This window comes from Helianthus annuus, chromosome 11 (genome assembly GCF_002127325.2).
Source record: "Helianthus annuus cultivar XRQ/B chromosome 11, HanXRQr2.0-SUNRISE, whole genome shotgun sequence".
NCBI lineage: Eukaryota > Viridiplantae > Streptophyta > Magnoliopsida > Asterales > Asteraceae > Helianthus > Helianthus annuus.
The window spans coordinates 119,743,071-119,765,364 of NC_035443.2; the positions used below are offsets into that span (position 1 = coordinate 119,743,071).

Below are 22,294 nucleotides of genomic sequence, written 5' to 3' on the forward strand. Positions count from 1 at the left end.
TGTTGTGACCCAGTGTTCCCTAGATTGTGCTATGTTATCAAACAGAAAACGATTCGGTTTAGTGCGCGGCAACGCCCGCTGGTATAAAACCTAGTTTAATGATAATAATCAAATCCAAAATATAAAACCATTAGCAAAAAGCACAACTTTCCATAACAACTCCAACCTGTTTCAGTTTAGACTAATTTTAGACGACACCGCATTTAAAATCAAACCATTTATTACCCATTTGTTTCCGGTCACTCAAGTTTTAAGCTTGTTTGTCCGTTTTTCTCAGTAGACCGTAACTTACACACCCCTAGTAGAACCTTTTGTTAATGGATCGCCCACTCGTGAATTCAGGTGTGAGAAAGGGGTGCGACAAGGGGATCCGCTTTCTCTGTTCCTATTTCTTTTAGCAATGGAGGCCCTTACGGGTTTTATCAAAAAGGCTGAAATGTTGGGAATAATAAATGGGATTAAATGACCGCTCACGGCCCTTGCCTTACTCACCTTATGTATGCGGACGACATAGTTTTTATCGGAATGTGGGGGGAATCAAATGTTAAAAATATCATCAGGTTGATGAGATGTTTTAACATAATATCTGGGCTGAAAATTAATAACAAAAAAATCGAATTTATTTGGGGTCGGCGTTGGAGATGTGGCTGTGGAATGTTTGGCATCAGCTATAAATTGTAGAGTTGGTAGATTTCCTTGCAAATACCTCGGTTTGGTACTTGGGGCAAATATGAACCTTGCACGTAATTGGAATGTTGTGATCGAGGCGAGTAAAACAAGATTATCAAGGTGGAAAGCGATCGCGTTGTCTATTGGGGCGAACAATGCTATTAAAATCGGTTTTAGATAGCCTTCTGCTCTACTTTTTTTCACTTTATAAAGCTCCCAAATGTGTTCCGGAGGTTCTTGAAGGAATTAGAAGGAGTTTTTTTTTTGGGGCGGGAATGACTAAAAAAAGAAGACGAATTGGGTCTCTTGGGAACCGATAATCGGCCCAAAAGAAAAAGGTGGGGTTGGGATCATTACGGGATATGAATGTGAGTCTGTTGGTAAAATGGTGGTGGCGGTATAAAAATGAAGAAAGCAGACTGTGGAGAAAGGTAATCAAAGCAATACACTATAAATCACGAGCTTGGTCGAACTTTCCTGTGAAGGCCGGAGTAGTTGGTGTTTGGAATGCAATAGTGAAGGTGGAAACTGATTTGGAAGGATATAATATTCAAGTGGGGGACCTGTTTAAAGGGAAGTCGGGGGACGGCAAGACTATCCGGTTTTGGATTGATAAATGGGTCGGTGACACGCCTTTGAAAGATAAATCTCCTACATTATTTACGATTGAATCCAATAAAAATATTACGGTGGCGGGTAGAATAAATTGGATTTAAATAATCTCAGCTTTCTCAATTTGTCTGATAATAATCCGAACTCGGTTATTGGCCGATAATAATCCGAACTAGTCCACTTTTGGCCGATAGTAGTCCGCCATTAAAAATAGCTTAACAGAGTTAAGCTTTTTTTCCGAATTACAAACTGACGTTTTATGGATTTTGATCAGAACGAGAATTCGAGTCGATTTATGTAAAACTTACCTCGAAACGATACTTCAAACGACTTGATTTTTGTTAATTAGAAGTTTAAACACCTGAATTGAAGCACCGTTTTTGTCGTTAGGATTATTATTGGTCAAATTGAGAAAACTGGGATTATTTAAATCCAATTTGTCAAATACTAATAATAATATAACTATAACTTTAGTGTTCAAACTATAACATCCCAAACATTAGTGACTAAATGAACAAAAAAGAAAGAAAAAAAACAATAAAACCATTTCATCGTATGTAAAAACCAAAACCCTAAAAACCCTAAACTCTTAACAACAAACAACCGACGACACCTTATTCATTCTGCTTCTTCCTCTTCCTCTCCAATGGCGATCAATGACAAGCAAACCTTCACCATTAAACCAAAACTCAAACCCACCACCAAAAAATCATCATCAACCCCAGAACAAAAGTACTGGAAATCATTCAAATCCAAAGAACCGCAACCCCTAATCTCCTCCATAACTTCACTCGCATTCTCCCCAACTTCTCCACACGATTTCGCCGCCACCCACTCCGCCACCGTCACTATCTTCTCCTCCCAAACCCTCCAACCCAAATCCACCATCTCCGCCTTCAAAGACACCGCCACCTCCGGCTGCTTCCGCTCCGACGGCCTCCTCCTTGCCGCCGGCTCTTTATCCGGCCTCATTCAGATATTCGATGTCAAGAAACGCGCCCCTCTCCGGAAACTCTCCGGCCACACCCGTCCGGTACATTTTGTTACGTATCCGCGTGTAGATAAGTTGCACTTGTTTTCGGGTGGGGATGATTCTGTTGTAAAGTATTGGGAGGTTTGGTCGGGTACTCATCGTAGTTTCACCGGGCATAAGGATTATGTCCGGTGTGGCGATGGATCACCTGTTAATGATCACATGTTTGTTTCGGGTTCGTATGACCACACGGTTAAGTTTTGGGATGTGAGGGAATCGAGTAATAGTTCAGCTTTGGTTTTGAGTGTGGATCATGGGGCTCCGGTTGAGGATGTGGTATACTTGCCGTCGGGTGGGTTGGTTGCGAGTGCGGGTGGGAATTCGGTGAAGATTTGGGATGTGATTGGGGGCGGGAAGTTGTTGCATTCGATGGAGTGTCATAATAAGACGGTGACGAAACTCTGTGTCGCGAAAATTGGGGACGATGGCCGTAATGGGGATTTTGGTAATCAGTTTCGGATTATGAGTGTTTCGTTGGATGGGTATTTGAAAGTGTTTGATTACTCGAGGTTGAAGGTTACCAGTTCCATAAGGTACCCGAAATCATTGATGTCGGTTGCGTTTTCGCCGGATGGTTCTACTAGGGTTGTTGGTAGTTCGAACGGGGATTTATACGCAGGGAAGCGAAAAACGAGTGAAAATGCGGAATCGGTGAAATCTGAGTGGGGGAAATACGTTGGGTTTGGAGCGATAGATGAGCCCGAGAAGAGGGTGTTAAGGCCTTCGTATTTTCGTTACTTTCATCGTGGGCAAAGCGAGAAGCCTTCGAAAGGGGATTACATAATCACAAGACCGAAAAAGGTGAAGCTAGCGGAACACGATAAGCTATTGAAGAAGTTTCATCACAAAGAGGCTTTGGTGGCTGCATTGACGGCGAAAAACCCCGAAAACGTAGTGGCGGTGATGGAGGAATTGGTGTCAAGAAAGAAGCTCTTGAAGTGCGTGTCGAATTTGGGAACGGATGAGCTCGGTTTGCTGTTGAGTTTCTTACAGAAGTACTCCACAATGCCGCGATATGCAAATGTGTTGATTGTTTTAGCGAAGAAAGTTGTGGAAAACCGAGTTGAGGATATTAGTGGTTCGGAGGAATTAAAAGGGTATGTTCGGAATCTTAAGAGGTCAGTCGCTGAGGAGATAAGGATTCAAGAATCTTTGCAGGAAATACAAGGTATGATCTCTCCTTTACTGAAGATTGCGGGGAGAAGATGAATACTAGTAGTAAGGTGATATGATTATGTTTTTGTCATTACAAGATGTTATTTCGGTTATAAAGCGCCTTGCGAGAAGTTTAAATTGTTGTTTTCTTTGTTTTTAGTTGTTGTATGAATAGTTTTTTGAGGGATGGTGCAACTTCAATTTATGTTATTTTTATATATTCTATTTTGTTCAAGTTGAAACAGATCGGATAGGGTTTTGTTTGACCCAAAACAGCATTTTTTTGACCATTTCTGTGAACAATTAGTGTTAATAGTAATATAATTGTTTGAATAAGTTGGTTTAGAAGGTTTTATGGATTAAGAAATACACGTAGGGACTTAGAAGTGGTCATGATCCGGTTCGTCCGGTTTTGATAAAATTTCTAGGCTGAACCACTAAGTACAGTTTGGACGATTTTGTCTGTTATTTATTATTATTTTTTTTTCAAAATAGTTAGTTTGCATCAAATATTTAAAAACGATAAAGATGGTTCATGAATATTATATGTATGCATAACTACATGTTCCAAAAATGAAAAAGAAAATAAGCTAAAAGGCTGGTTCCAAGTTACAAACTGTGGACCGACCAACTAAACTGTGGATCGAACCGTCCAATTTGCTTCGGTCTGGGCAGTTTGGTCGTTTTCAACGGTTTATCTACTTTGGGTGACTTTTAGCCCATTTGACCCGTTTCCTTTATTGTGAATCTTTATTTGATTTTATCTATTTGGCTCGTTACATATATTTATAAGTAAATGGACCGAAATTGCTGCTAAAAGTAAAAAGGGTAAAATTTTGAAAATGAAAATCTGACTGTTAATTCCCTAGGGAGCACCGAGTTCTCACTGGAGAACTGCGTGCATACCCCAAAAGCGACAAGACCCGGTCCCCTAGCATTTGGCCTTAGACAGTTAGACCTGCAGAAAGTCGAAGAGAAAAAAAGTCAAAACACGGTTGCTAGAAAGCCTTGTGAATTGCTGCAAGTAAACAATTGGTTGAACCAGGACCATGCCCAGATCCCATCATTCTCCCTTCACAAATTATTCTAATATTCATCTTGAAAATTCTCCAAATTTACAAAATACGATGATGATATACATCAGGTTCGGTTACTGAAATGGGTTAACTGGGTCACATTTTTACCCGCATCCGAACCTGAAGACCAGCCATGATCCGACCCATCTGCAGCAAATTAGAGCCTTGTTTTTATTTCCAATTTATGCAACTTAATTCCCATGTTTCCTTCTTTTTATTTTCCTGCATTTAGTTCAAAGTTTGTGGTAGTGGTCAAAGTCAGTTTGTATGTTTTTAGGTACTGGGTCAGTTTCTTTTTCTTTTTTTTTTTCTATACGGACGAGCAAATGGCAAGATGCAAAGGTGTGGTTTTTGTTTTTGTGAAAATATCTTTGTTAATTTTACTTGGCATGTTTGAATGGTGTTCTTGGAGCCTAGATTAGAGTCAAGTGGTGTATCTGTATCATGATTCTCATTTAGTTTTGCCCTAACCGTTTTCTTGTGTGGTGATTCTGTATCACAAAAGACCCTTAGATCTATCCATTTTATTTAGAGTTTTAATTTCCTACCCGTTACCGAACCGTTTGCTATCATATGAGTTTATCGTCATTGTCATCGTCTACGTCTTTATCCGATGAATAATATGAGGTTTTCATGGGTCTTGTTCTATCCATGGTCCAATTGATAGTTCATCGTGCTGAGCAATCTATATCACATTCTTTAACAAAAAGAGCTCGAGTTTACCGGCAATTCAACGATTATTTTGGTACTTCATTATATAATTAAGAATAGTTTAGGCGTTGTCTTCGCATGAGTAGGCAATTGCTTGTATGAATAGTTAACAATTTAGAACGAGAGGTGCCATTTTTTCAAACGAGTGGATGCACTAGGCGGATGGGGTTTTACTGCTCTACAAAAAAATGCATCCACAATTCGTCAAATTGCATAGCACACGACTGATGTTAGGTGATCATTTGTGAATGTGTGATTAACCTTTACGGTACAATATTCTTGAGGAACCCGGCATCCAGTGAGATCCAAAAACATACGAGATCCTACTTCGTGGCAAGGTCCACACATGTGAGATGATCATTCATACCCGAGAATAATACTTAAAGCACTAGTCTCATGATCTTTGGATATGACAATGATATCAATGTTCTAGATTAGTAACCAACCTTTAACTCCATCATAGATGGAGTTGTACCGAACTTTGTTTTCGGTTAATTGAGTGCAATACAAACACGAGTATTATCTTGTCAATGGTTTTTATCTAAATATGCTACATTTGCCAAATCATATGCATGCCAGTTGGATGATAAAAGCAAGAAATTCAAACAATTCCAGGAAGTGGAAGATAGGACATCGAGCGAGCGTTCAGTAGTTTCTTAAAGCAGCAATGGTACATCTTGAGTCATCCGGCCTGGGTTTGGATGGAAAAAAAGAATTTGGAACATAATGTGTGCTCGTGCAATTTTACATAATATGATTTTCGATGACGTAGGACAAGCGTTTTACTTAGGGCTGCAAACGAACCGAACGAACACGAACAAGACCTTGTTCGTGTTCGTTTGTTAAGAAATATATGTGTTTGCGAACCGTTCACGAACACTTATCGAACGAGATTTTATGTTCGTGTTCGTTTGTTAAGGAAATGAATTTGTTCATGTTCGTTTGTGTTTGTTTGTTTATTTTAGGCAACGAACGTTTAGGAACAAAATATATAATACACCGACACTTATTAGATATTTAATATGTGGAATTTTAAGTATTTAAATAAATATAAAAACTAAAAACACTAATGAAGTATCGAACACAAACGAACACGTTACCGAATGTTCACGAACATAAACGAACGAACACGACCCCTGTTCATATTTGTTCATTTAACTAAACGAACAAAATTTCTTGTTCGTGTTCGTTTGTTTAATAAACAAACGAACACAAACGAACTTCCCGCCGAACGGTTCACAAACTGTTCGCCGAACGTTTGGTTCGTTTGCAGCCCTAGTTTTACTAAAACTTTGAAGGTGTAATCTACCTGGCCTATGTAGTAGAGATCACTGAAGAAGAGAGAGAGGCAAATAAGGTGATGATCAACGATCAAAAAACACATAACAATATATTTATGTAGAGTTAATTACTCTTTTCGTCCCTGTGGTTTGTCACTGTGGTTTCACTTTCGTAACCATTTTAGTCCATCTCGTAACCATTTCAGTCCCTGCACTTAACAGAATAATGGATTGAAATGGTTACGAAAGTGAAACCACAGGGACTAAAATGGTTACGAAAATGAAACCACAGGGACTTGAAATCGCAATTTTTAAACTAATAGACTGAAATCGAAACTAGTATTTATGTACAATATGATGCCCTAGTTATTTTATGTATTTTTCATGCATTGTTAAAAAATTAAATTAGAACTAATATTTTATTTATGTTGTTAATATATTTGTTTCAATATCATTATTGTTTAATGAAAATTAATTGTTTCAAATAATCAATGGGTTATAAAATTAATTTAAATAGTTAACTGCCATTTTAGTCTCTCTGGTTTGTTCAATTATGTCAGTTCAAGCCAAATTCTAAATTTGTACCAGTTTCGTCGCTGACATTCTTGAAACGTGCCAGTTCCATAAAAAAACTAAGGTTGAATCGAATAATATGACAAACCACAGGGACAAAAATGACAGTTAACTCATGTTTTTTTGGATGAAACTGACATGTTTCAAGAATGTCAGGGACGGAAATAGTACAAATTTGAAATTTGGTCTAAACTGACATAACTGGACAAACTAAATGGACGAAAATGACAGTTAACTCTAATTTAAATCACCAGTTACCATTCACAAACCAAGTGAAAGTGAAATCCATATCCTGCCTTTTTTTGGGCCAGCCAAGACAAATTTATTCATCACCAAACAACCGAAACTCTCTTAGCAAGCAGCTAAGAAAGGACAGACCCAAACACAGACGACAAACAAACACTGAAACAACCACCTGACCACATTCTACCCAAAGACCAGACCACTGTTGCTCCAATTATCCGGGTTTAGACCTGGCTACATAGTCTTTTAAGATTTTTTTGATATACTAGGCTGCTGGAAACAAGATCTGGTAATTAGTCCTAACCCAACCTGCCCCACCCATCCACAGTAACCCGAGACCCGACCCAACATTTAATTTTCGGCCCTCAGCTTTCAATATCCCATGTTTTGGTTTCGGTCTCGAGCTCAGGCCGGGCCTATGATTAACATCATTGTTTACTAAACTACCAAACATGTATACTAACATAAGATCCACTAAATCAACTCCCATCATGTAGCAGACTGCATATCAACTGATAAACCAAACATAAAACAACAAGCACACGCATTTTAAACTAAAATCAAACAAACGAGAACACACATCGCCAAGCAAATACTCCAAGACTAATTTAACGACCATGAGTAAAACGAGTATAAATACATAGGTGTGCATAAAACATAGAAAAGAATGTGCATACACGATTATGGTAAAACCCGGGCCATACAGAAGTCAATAAGCAACCCCAGGATGTTACGACAATCGATATGATTGGTTGAAAGAAACATCATTAAGATCCTGCACAGTGTGGTAACGATTATTTCAACCAGATGCTGCCATGGACTCGATCAGGATCTGGTAACCTTCGGGAATGGTTGCCTGTGCGCGGACACACCCTGCTAATGCTGGGACATCGGAATTCACGTCGAGAAACCTGCCTATGAAAAGCAGTAAATGGAAGTCAGAAATACGCTTCACGAAAGAGAGATTCTTGGTACGATCCAAATGGTTCTTTAGAGTTCTCATTGTGATCGCTGTGTTTCGGTTCTCAACTGGAAATGTTGATGATAATGGACCCTGCAAAAATACGGATGATACATAAATACTTTTATTTAATGGAAGAACAGTCGATGAACAATGATATTGAAACATAGTGGCGAGCATATAAGCTAATGACTGAACCATAACCAAACAAAAAATACATATACAAACAAACTGCAGACACGAATAACCTTCAGTCATTAGCTTAATAAGGCTGAAAACAACCTGAATAAGTATTAAAGCAACTGAAAACAGCCCTAAACAGGCCTAAGAAGCTAAGACATGTCTAAAACCCCCCACAATGGTACTTCATACTATGCGCTTGGCTTAAAAAAGCCCTCACTTGATTCTGATTCTCGTTCTCCTATGTTAACATCCGAAACCACCTCGAATGTGACGAGTCCCACGGCAAACAATTTGAGCCCGTTTGGTCCTACTCTTTCGTCTGGCAGATTAAGGTTAGGCCTGGTTTTTCCTCTTATTCCTATAACCTACTGCAGGCATAGTTTTAAAATGCGCGACTCGGAGTCTAGAATTACACGAGTCAGACTTTGTGCTTCTTTACGTAGAGGTTATTTATATATTAAATCGTATATAAAAACATATTCAAAATCAAACATCAAGAATCACAAACGAACCTGATGATCAAAGATCTTCACAACCACCAAAAAGAAATCATTATCCACTTCCCGCGTATCCTTCCCACCAACGACTACATCCTTGTTCATCTTCGAACACTTGGGGTCATCACCCTCCGCAATCTCCCCCTCAAACCACCCGTCCTTAAACAACTTAACACACAAATCACTCATCTGAAACGCCTCAAAATGCACATCCGCACCCCCGTCCTCGTTCACCTCCAACTTCACCACCACCGTCACCCACTCCTTCACCTCACTCTCCGCCTGCAACTCCACCGCCTGCAACACCTCCCTATTCGACAACGTATAATCCCTCTTCCCTTGACCAACCGTCTGTGTAAATATAAACCCCAATTTCCGCATCCCTAACCCCAACGCAATCGCCTCGACTACCTTCTCCTCATCCGGATCCCTCAACAACAGCAAACTCTCCTCCGTCCCTTGCTGCGGCGGTTCGTATATAAAATCAACCTCAACCTTCCCATCCTCAACCGTCCCGTACATAAACCCTCCACGCTTCACCGCGAACGCCAACGTCTCGTTCACATAATGCTGGAACCCGTTAGCCGCATCGCGATCAAACGACACCTCACAGTTGGCACTCTCCTGCCTAACTATCCTCATCTGTTTCGCTATCAAGTCATCCATTGTCATCTTACGCCCGAACGAACCTGCGGGCACGATCTTCGGGCCCGCGATTGTCCGTTCGCCTTCGTAAGCGAGGAATATAAGCGCTCCGTGGGTTATGTTAAGGGTGGCGATTGGGGTTTGGGGGTTGGACATATCGGTAAATTGTGCGATTTCTGCGGGCGTTTTGGCGAGTAAGAGTTGTTGGTTGGTTGAGAGGGTTTGGTTGTTGATGGGTACTCTGAGCTGTGATTCGATTAGGGTTTTGAGTTGGGCGATTGTTGTGTTGGGATTGTCGATTTGTAGCCGTTCGATCCCGTCGCGGCTGCGGATTCTGATCAACATGATTGAATTGATTGAAGATTGGATTGATTGAATGACGAAGATGAAGATCTGAAGATGAAAGAACACTTGGGGAACAAGAAAAAGTATGGAACCTGAGTTTGAGTCTTATGTAGGATTCGTGTCCTTTTAAGGATGTGTTTTTGGAATATTTATTTCACAATCTTTTTTTATTATTTATTATAATATATAATACTAGGGTAAGGCCCGTCCGCATTGCGGCGCGGGTACATCGTAAACATTGAATGTATTAGTCCAAACGTTATATGATGTATTAACCATATGAAAACACACATTTCGACGTATCCAGTTAAACTCAATGTAACATGTATAAACATTGTGATTGAATCAAACGTAAAGTAAATCAAATTCATATCGAACAATCATAACGTATTATATGTGACCTAACTCATACATAGAAAATGTAACGGGTATGAAGAAAAATATGCACATATAATCGAAAGGGATTAATTAGAGCTTTCGAAAAAAGGGGAGAAAAAGAAACTATAATTTGACTCCACTTGGTTCGAAACAAACTTTACGAAACATACATAAAATAAACACGAAAACATATTATATTTGACCTGAATCATTTCCCAAAAAAGTTTATGTCGAAATGTAGATCAACTTGAATTTATACCAAAACATACATAAAAATATGCACGTAAAAATGACTTCTTTAAATGAAATCGTATTATATTTGAGCTGACTCGTCTATAAAAAAAGTTTACCTCGGAATATAGAACAAATCATATTTATACATACCCATACATAAAATATGCACGTAAAAAATAGTTTTTAAGTAAAGGAAGTATAGGGGTAAACCGAAACAAAATATTAGTAAAAGATTTAAAATTTTAAAAGCGTTCGTAAAACTGTGCCAAGTAGCACCAATGCCACAACGACATCGACTCTAAACATCGTAAAAATCAAATAGATAAAATGGTAAAAATTACACTGAAAGAAAAGCATACTAAAATCGTTGAACCACGCAAAGCCGTTACAGTGTGTTAATAAGAAGAAATTAACCAGAAACGTAAAACGTAGAAAAAAACTTAGTCGATCTAGGACCCACCCGTTGCGGCGAACTTTTCAAATGGGAAAAATGGACGCGCTGCGACGAGTCTGTCAAATATGAAAAAATAGAGGAAAAAACGTTGAACCTCACATGCACGCTACGACATGTTAACTCGCAAAATTTAGAACGAAATGTAAAACGAAAAACTTGCGAAAGATAAAAAGTATGGGGGACCAAAGTTGTAAATAATAAAGTGTTGTGTTAAATTACAAAAGATAAAAAAACTTTGAGTTAAAAGTAAAAATTTCAAATGGGTAAAATGTAAAAGATAAAACTTCTAGGTTGAACAAAGTTTTTTTTTTCTTTTTTTTTTTTTTTTTTTGAAAAATTTCCCAAGCTTATGGTAAAGAAAAAAAAACTTGCTAATTTATAAATGAAATAACTTGTTTTTTGAACGGCAAGATTCTAATGGAATAACTAGAAAACGTATGCAAGTTAAAAAGAAAAGAAAAAGTTGAATTATGTATCTGTCACCATGCGTTTTACAGTTTTGTGCATATATATATTTATTACTAGGTTATCACCCGCGAACTTCGCGGGTAGGAAAATTTTATCTACATTATCACAAAGTGTATAAATATAAATACAAATATAAAAGTGACACATTACATAAATTACTTGTTAACAATATGAAAATATAGTTAAAATGCACTAAAGTAAAAAACAATAAATTTTTTTACTTTTGTTAAGAATTAAAGTGTCTCCAGACAAACAACAGTTACTCTTTCTCAGAGTCATCTATAATATCTTGTTGCGGCCATCACTATAGATCTGCAAGTTAAAAGACAATTCTAAATAACATCACAAGGTAACTAAGCTCTTAGTGAAAGATATGTTCACAAAAAGTATAAAAAAAGCAAGTTAACAAATAAGATGTGCATATTTTCATAGTATTCACATGTATATTCTATTAATTGATAGGTCAGCTTTTAATAAACTCATCTTCAGTGTGTATCATGACATTTGTAGGGCCTTGGTCTACACCGCATATTTTGCACGCAGCGTCGTCCGGAATAGACTAAAAAAACAAACATATGCATTCTTAATTATTAGTATAATAAGAAATATATAAACAGTACAATAATATAAAAGTGTATTTAATAATGATAAAAAACAAAATAATAAATATGAATTATAAAGTAAGTTATCAAAATACCAAAATAACTTCGTCCGCTACATTCATTAGCCTACAGAACCAGTATCCTCTGAAACTAATTTAAAAATTACAACATTAATAAAGAGTAATAAGTAAAGGTTAGTGTGAGAAAAATAAAAAAAATATGAAAAAATAAACAAAGATAATACAAATTAGATGTTACATAAAGTAACAAAATTAAAAATAAATACCTTGATGAACCTTCAGCCATAAGAAATACCTACAAAAGGACGTTACATAAAGAAACCACATCTAATTAGTTATTAAAAAAATATTACTAACAACATAAATAATATGTGAACAACATCTTATAATATAAAATCGATATGTAATAGTTTCTTCATGAAACGTCATGTGTATGTTTTTTAATTATTTATTCATATGAAATCATAAATTCAGTAAACAACAATATGTAATAGTTCCTATAATTTGATTACTATATATGTTTAGAAACACCTTTAGACACTGCATATAAAAAAAGTTGATTATGGAAATTATGATCGGCATATTTTGTATTGAAATACATATATAATTTCTAAACTATTGAACTACATATCTTATTTTGTATAATCAAAATATACGAATTTTTTTAAAAAGTTTTCCATATTTATTGTTAATGCTTATGACGGTGTTACAATCTATTATCTATATTAATAAACATCAAAGATATTTTTTTTTAATTATAAGATTTGTAATTTTTTTAGGATGGATCTTAATCAATGATGGTATTTGGTAATAAAGAATGCAGTCACCACAGTGAATGTTAAAATATGTAATTTACTGTAATGTTTAATTGGATATAAGAAAAGATGAAAAATAATACTAAATTCTTTTATTATTAAAGTAACGATAGGATAAAATTTCAGATAATTGAAACAAATTAGATTGTTCGAGAAACAAAAGATGAAATAGTATCAAATTAATTCCTAATTTTTAATCGAAAGGCGAAACAATTGTCTCCAAAAATAATGCGCCTTTCGGTCCGTTGTAGCTGTCAACGTGTTGGATGTAGTTAAAAGAATCATTGCAAAGTAGAACTTCAACAGTATCTCCACAAATACTGGTTATCAACCACTTGTTGTCTTGAATTACATTTGTCCTTTGCCGAGGCTCCAAATGTTGAACTATGCGAGCCTTATTGAAAGAAAAGACCTTGATCCAGTCATCATGTTCATATTTGACCAAATCTGCAATTAGTTCACCAGCATAATGAACAACAATGACATGGAGCTTGTTCGAAATTGTTAGAAAATGTACTTGGCAAGGATTGACTTCAATACGCTCCGGAAAACGAAGTAAACTGAAAGATTCAGAGATAACATCGTAAGCAACTATGTTCCTTTCACCAGGTGGAATCCAGTAACTTGAAACAATGAAATATATTGTTTTGCCGGAATAAATTCCAGAAGACCATGAATAAAAGTTTGAAGCGAATTGAGTTCCGTTCAAGAAGTTTAATTTCCTCCATGAGTCATGACGTCGTGAATATACACGAGCAGTAACTACGTCCCAGTAACAATTAATATGAAGCACTTTTAGATCGTTGTCCTCGTCTAAGTACATTCCACCAGTATCGTAGTGTCGACCAAAATAACGAATAAAGTAGTCGTCCGATATCAACTTAAAACGTCTCGTCGTTGGATTCCAAAGGACCAGCTCATTGGGATTCCTTTTAATGCAAACTAAAATCAGACCATTAAACGAACATATAATGCTTAAAAAGGATGGATGGACATCATATGGAAAATTTACGGTTTTGCTAGTATCGACTTCTAAGTTGCCAGATACTATGTCGTCAACGACTATGGAACTTTCTTTCAAGGAGAGCAGCTTCTTTTGTATTGAATTTCCAACTCGCCGAGTATGGATGAAAACAAACTTTGGTGTGGATAATTCATAACACCATTGTTTAGAAACACATTTGAAACGACAAACTGCCTTTGCAGGTAGTCTCGATAAGATCTCTTCAAATATCATGTCATCCCCAATAAGTTCCATGATTCCTAATAATCTGAAAAAATAAATAAAAAAAAAGATTGAATACAAAGTTATTGTATAAAAAATTGATAATTATCAATGGAAGATTAAACATTTATAATACAGTACAAAGTAACTAACCGTGTAAGTGGAGGTGTTATGTATATGAATTTTCTAATGAGTAAGAATTACACGAAATATGGGTATTTATAGGACTTTCATCATATAGTGGAAATCTAATTTGGAAACCTTAATTTTTTAATATACGATTTTATCAAATAATGAAAAACTTATGAAAGATTTATGTAGATCATCTTGATTAATGGTTAATAAGTGTTTCGAAATTTAAAATTATATATATTTTAAAGTATTTTTTTTGTTTTTTGGTATTTAATCAATTAAATTAATCAAATAACGGATAAATATTATATCATCAATATTACATTTCGAATAACATGTTTTTTTACAAACAAATGTTAATATGTTATAATACGTGTATTATAAATCGTAAAAAAAATATTCTTTTTAAAAAAAAAGTTGGGAAGGAAAGAATCTTTCTTAATTTTGTAAAAGTCTAATACAGTTCAAATATATCGAACAATTAATATCATATATATACAATGTAGATGTAGATAAAAAAATATGTAAATAATAACATCAAATAACATTGCAGCTTAAGATTTCATTGAAAGCTTTAAAAAGTATATAAAAATTTCATTAAAAGAATGCCATGTAACATAAAACAATGAAAGGGTCATTTTGTAATACAATCGCATGGAATAGATGATCGAATATTAAAACCAATAAGATGTGATTTCGGAATTTTAGGCGAAAAAATGATGTTAGTCAAATCCGTTGATCTCAAAATGTTTCCTGTAAATTATATTATTGAGTTTTAAACAAATAATTGTGTAAACTTAAATGTTATATAACAAAATAAATTAACTTGACAATTTATGTAAAATAATTTAATCCATAAAACTATTCAATTTACATGTAACAAAAGAAAAAGGTTTGAATTAATGCAATAGAGAAGAGGAAATTTAATAAATATTAAAGCAAACAAATAATCTTTTAATACCACGATAATAAACGAAATATCCATATGAAACCAAACATCAAGTACTAAAATAAATGTTCCGGAAAAAATTAACCAAAAGAAAACATCTCAAATTGTTCGAAAAAACTGAAATGACTATTAAATGTTAATACTAATTTTCCAGCTTTGCTTTCATCTTCAAACCTTCATTGTTCTCACAATCACCCTGACGCGGTTTAATTGAAGACTGAGAATAACAAAGATCCACATCATAAACCGTCTCCAAATTACGCTTCAGCTCATTGTCCAGCATCTTTGAAGAACAACTATTATGAGCTCCAGAGGGTGTAGTAAAGATGCTGTTGTTCAAACTGGACATGGGAGTGTCTTCATCAACGACACGGGAAACAGAATCCTGTACAACAAAATTTAAAAAGTAAAAAATATAAATGGACATAAAAGTTGAATACAAAACAATAATAAAGGTTTACTGATATAAAGAAGTTGCTTAACAAACCCGGATGTTAACGTTAACAATTGGATTTGGATCAGAAGCAACAGGATCTAAAGGTTCTTCATCAGCAGCCTGTATGTATTTCATAAATTCCAATAAGTATTCATAAGTGGTATAAGATTTCTATAATAAAAAATTTAAGTTAACGTTTAGGGTACATATAGAACCTGGTAAACATCAAAATGAATATCAAGATCTTTGATGATGGAAGGATTTTCAGTCAACTTGGAAACCGAGTAGCCATCTGATTTCTATTTTATATTAAACGAAGCTATGGCTATCTTAAACGCAAACCTCTTGTTTATCAATGCCTTCAGCTCACTCGGAAAGTTGCCTTCGCTTGCTAACTTGCTAACTGTTACAAATGAGTTCATATAGTTAGATTTGCCAAAAAAAATATACAAAATAACTTAAAAATTATAGAGATTAGCATAAACGATGAAAACTATCATTATATCGGATCAAAAAACACAAAAAAAACGATAAAATTAAACTTACGTCTTGTGTTCGAAGAAGATTCAGACTCCTGCAGTTGCATAAGTCATCATCAATAATTTCAAGACATTGGCCATATGGAACTTTTCTTTCCCACAATAAGGTCGCTCATTATACGGTATTTCCTATGAATCGAAAAAAAACATATAAGCTTAAATAACTTATTGTCTGTTGATAAAATGTAAAACCAAATAAACATACCAAAAATATAGGATGATAGTCATCAATCAACTTTAAAAACGATTGGAGCGTTGTTTTTAGGATCCATAACTGCAGAGGAATAAAGGAATTTTAAAAAAAAAAATAATGGTAACTTATTTATAGAAACAATGTCTAATTACAGAAACAGAGTTATAATTGAGAATATAAAAATTAACCTTAAAAACAGTAATGTGTTTATGGAAACAAAAACATCTTTAGAAAGAAATTAAAGTATCTTTAAACATAAATAGAAAAACTCATAACTGACAAAACTAACAATATGAACTTTAAAAGATAATAACATAAAGTTTCAAAATTATGCCTAAACAGAAAATTTAATAAGAAATAAGAAAGAGTATAGATATCAAAAAACAAACAATACCAACAATATTTAACTAACCTGTTTTGGTAGACGAACATTCCGAGTCCGAATTTCAAAAAAGATTAAGGATTCACCATGGAAAAATACAAACAATCAATGATTCAGAACATATATATTACTAATTTAAAAAAAATTGAAAACTAAAGAAACATATAAAAAATATAGGATCATAGTCATCATGAAAAAAGAAAAACAGAAATAAAAAACAAATAAACATACCAAAAGTAATGAGACATCTTCCTCAATAAGCTTTAAAAATGAAGGACAATTGTTACTCTGATCCATATATGGAAATTAAAAATGAAGGCTTTTTAAAAATTAAAAGGCTAAACTATTTATAGAAACAAACTTATAATATCGGGAGAAACTTCTAAAACAAATAATTAAAAAGGAACGGTTTCAAAAAAATTTAAAACCTATTTATTTTTAGAAACACAATTAATATTCCGAAAAAAACATATCACACACTAAAAATTTACATAATCTTTAATGGATTCAAAATTAACAGAATCTAAAATTTATTAGTTAATCATGAAAAAAAAAACAGAAATAAAAAACCAAAACAAAAGAATCATTAATACATACTAATACAATACAAAATTTATTAGTAAAAAAACAAAGATTTTCAAATTTCAAAAAATATCATAGTTAGATTTGCGAAAAAAAATATTAAACAAAATAACTTAAAAATTATAGAGACTGACATAAACGATGAAAACTATCATTATACCGGATCAAAAAACACCAAAAAAACTATAAAATTAAACTAACCTCTTGTGTTCGAAGAAGATTCAGACTCCTGCAGTTGCATAAGTCATCATCAATAAGTTCAATACATTGAGCATATGGAACTTTTCCTTCCCACAATAAGCTGGCTCATCATACGGTATTTCCTATGAATCGAAAAAAAACTTATAAGCTTAAATAACTTTTTGTCTGTTGATAAAATGAAAACCAAAGAAACATACCAAAAATATAGGATGATAGTCATCAATCAACTTTAAAAACGATTGGAGCATTGTTTTTAGGATCCATAACTGCAAAGGAATAAGGAATTTTTTTAAAAAATATAACGACAACTTATTTATAGAAACAATGTCTAATTACATAAAGAGTTAATTACTGTTTTCGTCCCTAAGGTTTGTCAAAAATAACGGTTTCAGTCCATTAGTTTAAAAATTGCGATTTCAGTCCATTAGTTTCATTTTCGTAACCATTTCAGTCCACTAACTTAACTCCATCCATTTATTTTGTTAACTTTGAGTTAACTAACTAATTCAGGGATGGTTTGCGTCAGTTTTAAAAACACAGGGACTTAAGTGTAAACTCTAAAACATTAAAACAAAAAAAATAGTAAATTCCAAAAAATCAAAAAAATTCAAAAAAAACCAAACAAATTCCAAAAAATTCTAAAAAATAATAAAAATTCTAAAAAATCATAAAAATTCTAAAAAATTCTAAAAAATTCTAAAAAATTCTAAAAAATCCAAAAAATCCGTTTCGGCGCGAACTGTTTCGAACCCAAACCGTTTCGAGCTTAACCGTTTCGACGCGAACCGTTTCGACCCGAACCGTTTCGAGCTGAACCGTCCGTACCGTTCCGACCGGAACCGTTTCGACGCGAACCGTTTCGACCCGTACCGTTTCGAGCCGAACCGTTTCGACCCGTACCGTTTCGAAGCCGAACCTTTTCGAGCTGAACCGTTTCGAACCGAACCGTTCCGACCCGTACCGTTTCGAAGCCGAACCGTTTCAAGCCGTACCGTTTCGAACCGAACCGTTTCGAGCTGAACCGTTTCGAACCGAACCGTGGCGTATCGAACCGAACCGTTTCAAGCTGTACCGTTTCGACGCGAACCGTGCCGTATCGAACCGAAACGGTTCGGCTTCGAAACGGTACGGCTTCGAAACGGTTCGGGTCGAAACGGTACGGTTCTATACGGTTCAACTCGAAACGGTTCGGTTCGATACGGCACGGTTCGGTTCGAAACGGTTCAGCTCGAAACGGTTCGGTTCGAAACGGCACGGTTCGGTTCGAAACGGTACGGCTTGAAACGGTTCGGCTTCGAAACGGTACGGGTCGAGACGGTTCGGTTCGAAACGGTTCAGCTCGAAACGGTTCAGCTTGAAACGGTTCGGGTTCGAAACCGTTTGCGCCGAAACGGATTTTTTGGATTTTTTAGAATTTTTTAGAATTTTTATGATTTTTTAGAATTTTTATTATTTTTTAGAATTTTTTGGAATTTGTTTGGTTTTTTGGAATTTTTTTGATTTTTTGGAATTTACTATTTTTTTTGTTTTAATGTTTTAGAGTTTACACTTAAGTCCCTGTGTTTCTAAAACTGACGCAAACCGTCCCTGAATTAGTTAGTTAACTCAAAGTTAACAAAATAAATGGATGGAGTTAAGTTAGTGGACTGAAATGGTTACGAAAATGAAACTAATGGACTGAAATCGCAATTTTTAAACTAATGGACTGAAACCGTTATTTTTGACAAACCTCAGGGACGAAAACAGTAATTAACTCTTACATAAACAGAGTTATAATTGAGAATAGTAAAATTAACCTTAAAAACAGTAATGTGTTTATGGAAACAAAAACATCTTTAGAAATAAATTAAAGGTATCTTAAACCTAAATAGAAAAACTCATAACTGACAAAACTAACAATATGAACTTTAAAATATAATAACATAAAGTTTCAAAATTATGCATAAACAGAAAATTTAATAAGAAATAAGAAAGAGTATAGACATCAAAAAACAAACAATACCAACAACATTTAACTAACCTGTTTTGGGAGACGAACATTCCGAGTCCGAATTTTAAAAAAGATTAAGGATTCACCATGGAAAAATACAAACAATCAATCATTCAGAACATATATTTCTAATTTAAAAAAAAAACTGAAAACTAAAGAAACATATCAAAAAATTAGGATTATAGTGATCAATCAACTTTAACAACGAAAGAGCATTGTTTTTAGGATCCATAACTGCAAAGGAATAATAATTTTAAAAGATAATCTATTTATAGAAACAATGTCTATTTACAGAAACCGAATAATAATTTCGAATACAAAAAATTAACATTAAAAATGGCCATCTGTTTATAGAAACAAAAACAATTTTAAAAGAAATTAAAGTATCCTTAAATAATTAACAACATAACTAAATAGCAAAAAAATATAACTGACAAAACAAACCATATGAACTTCAAAAGATAATCACATAAACTCTCAAAATATAGCATAAAGACAAAATTTAAAACCAAAGACTATAGATATCAAAAAACAAACAACACCAAGAAAATTGAACTAACCTGTTTTGGTCGACGAACTGTCCGAGTTCGATTGTCACGAAATATTGAGGGTTCAACATGAGAAAAACAAACCATAAATCATTCAGAACATATATTATTAATTTTTGAAAAAAAAAACACCGAACATAAATGATAAAATCAAACATTACAAAGTTAAAAAAGATAAAACAACTATAACATTCAACTAACCTCTGTTGCTTGTTGAATGATCGGAGTCCGATTGTTATCCAAGATTTAGGGATTCACATGAAAATCAAAATAAACAAAAATCAGTAAGTTTGATAAATGTCCAAGACATGATTAACGTTCATAGACACTACATAAATCAGAGAATGTAGATGATGATAACAAAACCTCTGATCTTGATATTGTTTGCAAAAAAAAAAATATAAATGTTCAATCGCTTAGATTAAAGATGCACGGTAGATAAGCAACAAACTAAAACAACATACCTTCAATTTTATGATCGGATCTACAAAATTCAGAACAACATAACTTATTTTGGTAGACTAACAATCCGAGTCCGAATTTCAAAAAAGATTGAGGGTTCACCATGAGAAAATACAAACCATAAATCATTCAGAACATATATTAATAGGTAAAAAAATAATGAACATAAAGGATAAAATTACATATTACATACTTAAAAAAGATAAAATAACTATAACACTTAACTAACCTCTTTTGATTGACGAATTATCGGAGTCCGAAATCAGATCTACAGAAATCAGAACAAAGAAAAAGTTATTACAAATCAGAACAAAGATTATTAGAAATCCAAAGAAAGAAAAAGATAAAGTTTGATCGGATCTACTGAAATCAGAACAAAGAAAACGTTATTAGAAATCAAAAGAATCTTTATAAAATGAACTTTATATACAATCGAACAACATAAATAAAAACATACCTTTAATTTCTTTGATAAGATCTACAGAAATCAGACAAAAAATGATTTTTAGCAATCACAACAATATTCATAAAAACAACTTTGTATAATACAATCGAATAACATAAAAAACAAAACACCTTTAATTTCTTTTATCGGATCTACAGAAATGAGAAAACAAATGGTTTTTAGCAATCGAAACAATCTTTATAAAAACAATCATTTACAACAATTACAACAAAAAAAAATCAAAAAATCACGAAAAACTACTACATATCAGGATTCAAATTATCAGTTTTCCGCCAAAATAATAAATTTTTTCAGAAAACTTAAATATCGTCTAAAACTGAAGAACTTCAATATACCGGAACAACATTAGATCAGATCTAAGCAAAACTAACCCAGAAGCCATGTCTCTGAAACTCAATGTGACGCTTCAATATAAAATCTTTTAGATCTAAGCAAAACAGACATGAATTCATCTATAAAAAGTGCATCAAAAACTCTACTAAATCACCACAAACATAGAGAACCATCAATATAAACTCATAAATTATGAAAAAAAAACCCGTTATCCCATTCAAGCATTTCATCAAACACCTTGCGTGCAATCCAAAAACTAAAACATTTTCAAACATTTTACACTAAAATTAACGTTCAGTCATCACGGATCTAATCAACCAATTTCCATAAAATTAATAAGAATACAAAAAAAGTTAACATCAATCGGACATTTATGCCAGAATCGAATCTGTAGTACTACATATATAATAGACGTGCAGGTAGAATTTTTTCGGTGCTTATCATCAAAATACTTCTTGCTAACATGAATCTGTTATGGAACAACAACGACAAAGATGTGAGGTAGATTATATGTGAAGAAACAAAATAACATCAGAAAGAGAAATCAAAAGAATAAAATTAAAATCTACGGCTAAGAAAAATAGATTGAAGGGTAAAACCACATACCTTCAATAGCGGAAGAAGATCTGATTAGAGAGATGAGAAATCGCTGTGACGTCCAGAAAGGTTGAGTTGATCTAGGGTTTGGTTTTAGGGTTGTGAAGATTGTTGAAGAGTATGGAAGAAGAATTAGAAAAAAAGACATATATAAAGGATCCATCATGATTGATCCAAATCCAAAAGTCCGACCCGATGCTTTCTGGATCCCGTGTCCATTGTGAATTTGTGTGATTTCCCTCCTAAACTAAGTTGCCACATCAGCCAAGATGGCCAAATACAAATGCCACCTAGCCCAAATCCAT

The 22,294-nt window shown here is 34.1% G+C and overlaps 2 protein-coding genes and 1 long non-coding RNA gene across 7 annotated transcripts; 1 reads left to right on the plus strand and 2 right to left on the minus strand.

Annotated features, from left to right (window-relative positions):
* Window positions 1–1,844: 1,844 nt before the first annotated feature.
* LOC110890107 (protein SLOW WALKER 1) lies at window positions 1,845–3,704 on the plus strand. Its single transcript, XM_022137676.2, has one exon. The coding sequence runs from the start codon at window positions 1,928–1,930 to the stop codon at window positions 3,521–3,523; it is 1,596 nt and encodes a 531-aa protein (XP_021993368.1). The 5' UTR covers window positions 1,845–1,927; the 3' UTR covers window positions 3,524–3,704.
* Window positions 3,705–7,881: 4,177 nt separating this feature from the next.
* LOC110890105 (NPL4-like protein 2) lies at window positions 7,882–10,142 on the minus strand. The gene is made up of 2 exons (XM_022137675.2): window positions 9,009–10,142; window positions 7,882–8,406 (listed from the first exon to the last, which is right to left on the minus strand). The coding sequence occupies exons 1-2, from the start codon at window positions 9,981–9,983 to the stop codon at window positions 8,152–8,154; spliced, it is 1,230 nt and encodes a 409-aa protein (XP_021993367.1). The 5' UTR covers window positions 9,984–10,142; the 3' UTR covers window positions 7,882–8,151.
* Window positions 10,143–12,045: 1,903 nt separating this feature from the next.
* LOC110891966 lies at window positions 12,046–22,228 on the minus strand. 5 transcript variants are annotated; one of them, XR_004872417.1, is made up of 13 exons: window positions 21,999–22,228; window positions 21,051–21,071; window positions 20,333–20,861; window positions 20,144–20,160; window positions 17,791–17,859; window positions 17,594–17,715; window positions 16,441–16,509; window positions 16,243–16,364; window positions 15,912–16,099; window positions 15,748–15,816; window positions 12,406–12,434; window positions 12,215–12,269; window positions 12,046–12,076 (listed from the first exon to the last, which is right to left on the minus strand). It is a non-coding gene; the product is annotated as an uncharacterized LOC110891966 (long non-coding RNA). The 5 variants fall into 5 exon arrangements; XR_004872416.1 differs by lacking the exons at window positions 12,046–12,076; window positions 12,215–12,269; window positions 12,406–12,434 and adding an exon at window positions 15,245–15,645 and having other exon boundaries at window positions 16,039–16,099; XR_002565719.2 differs by lacking the exons at window positions 12,046–12,076; window positions 12,215–12,269; window positions 12,406–12,434 and adding an exon at window positions 15,245–15,645.
* Between the last annotated feature and the right edge of the window lie 66 nt (window positions 22,229–22,294).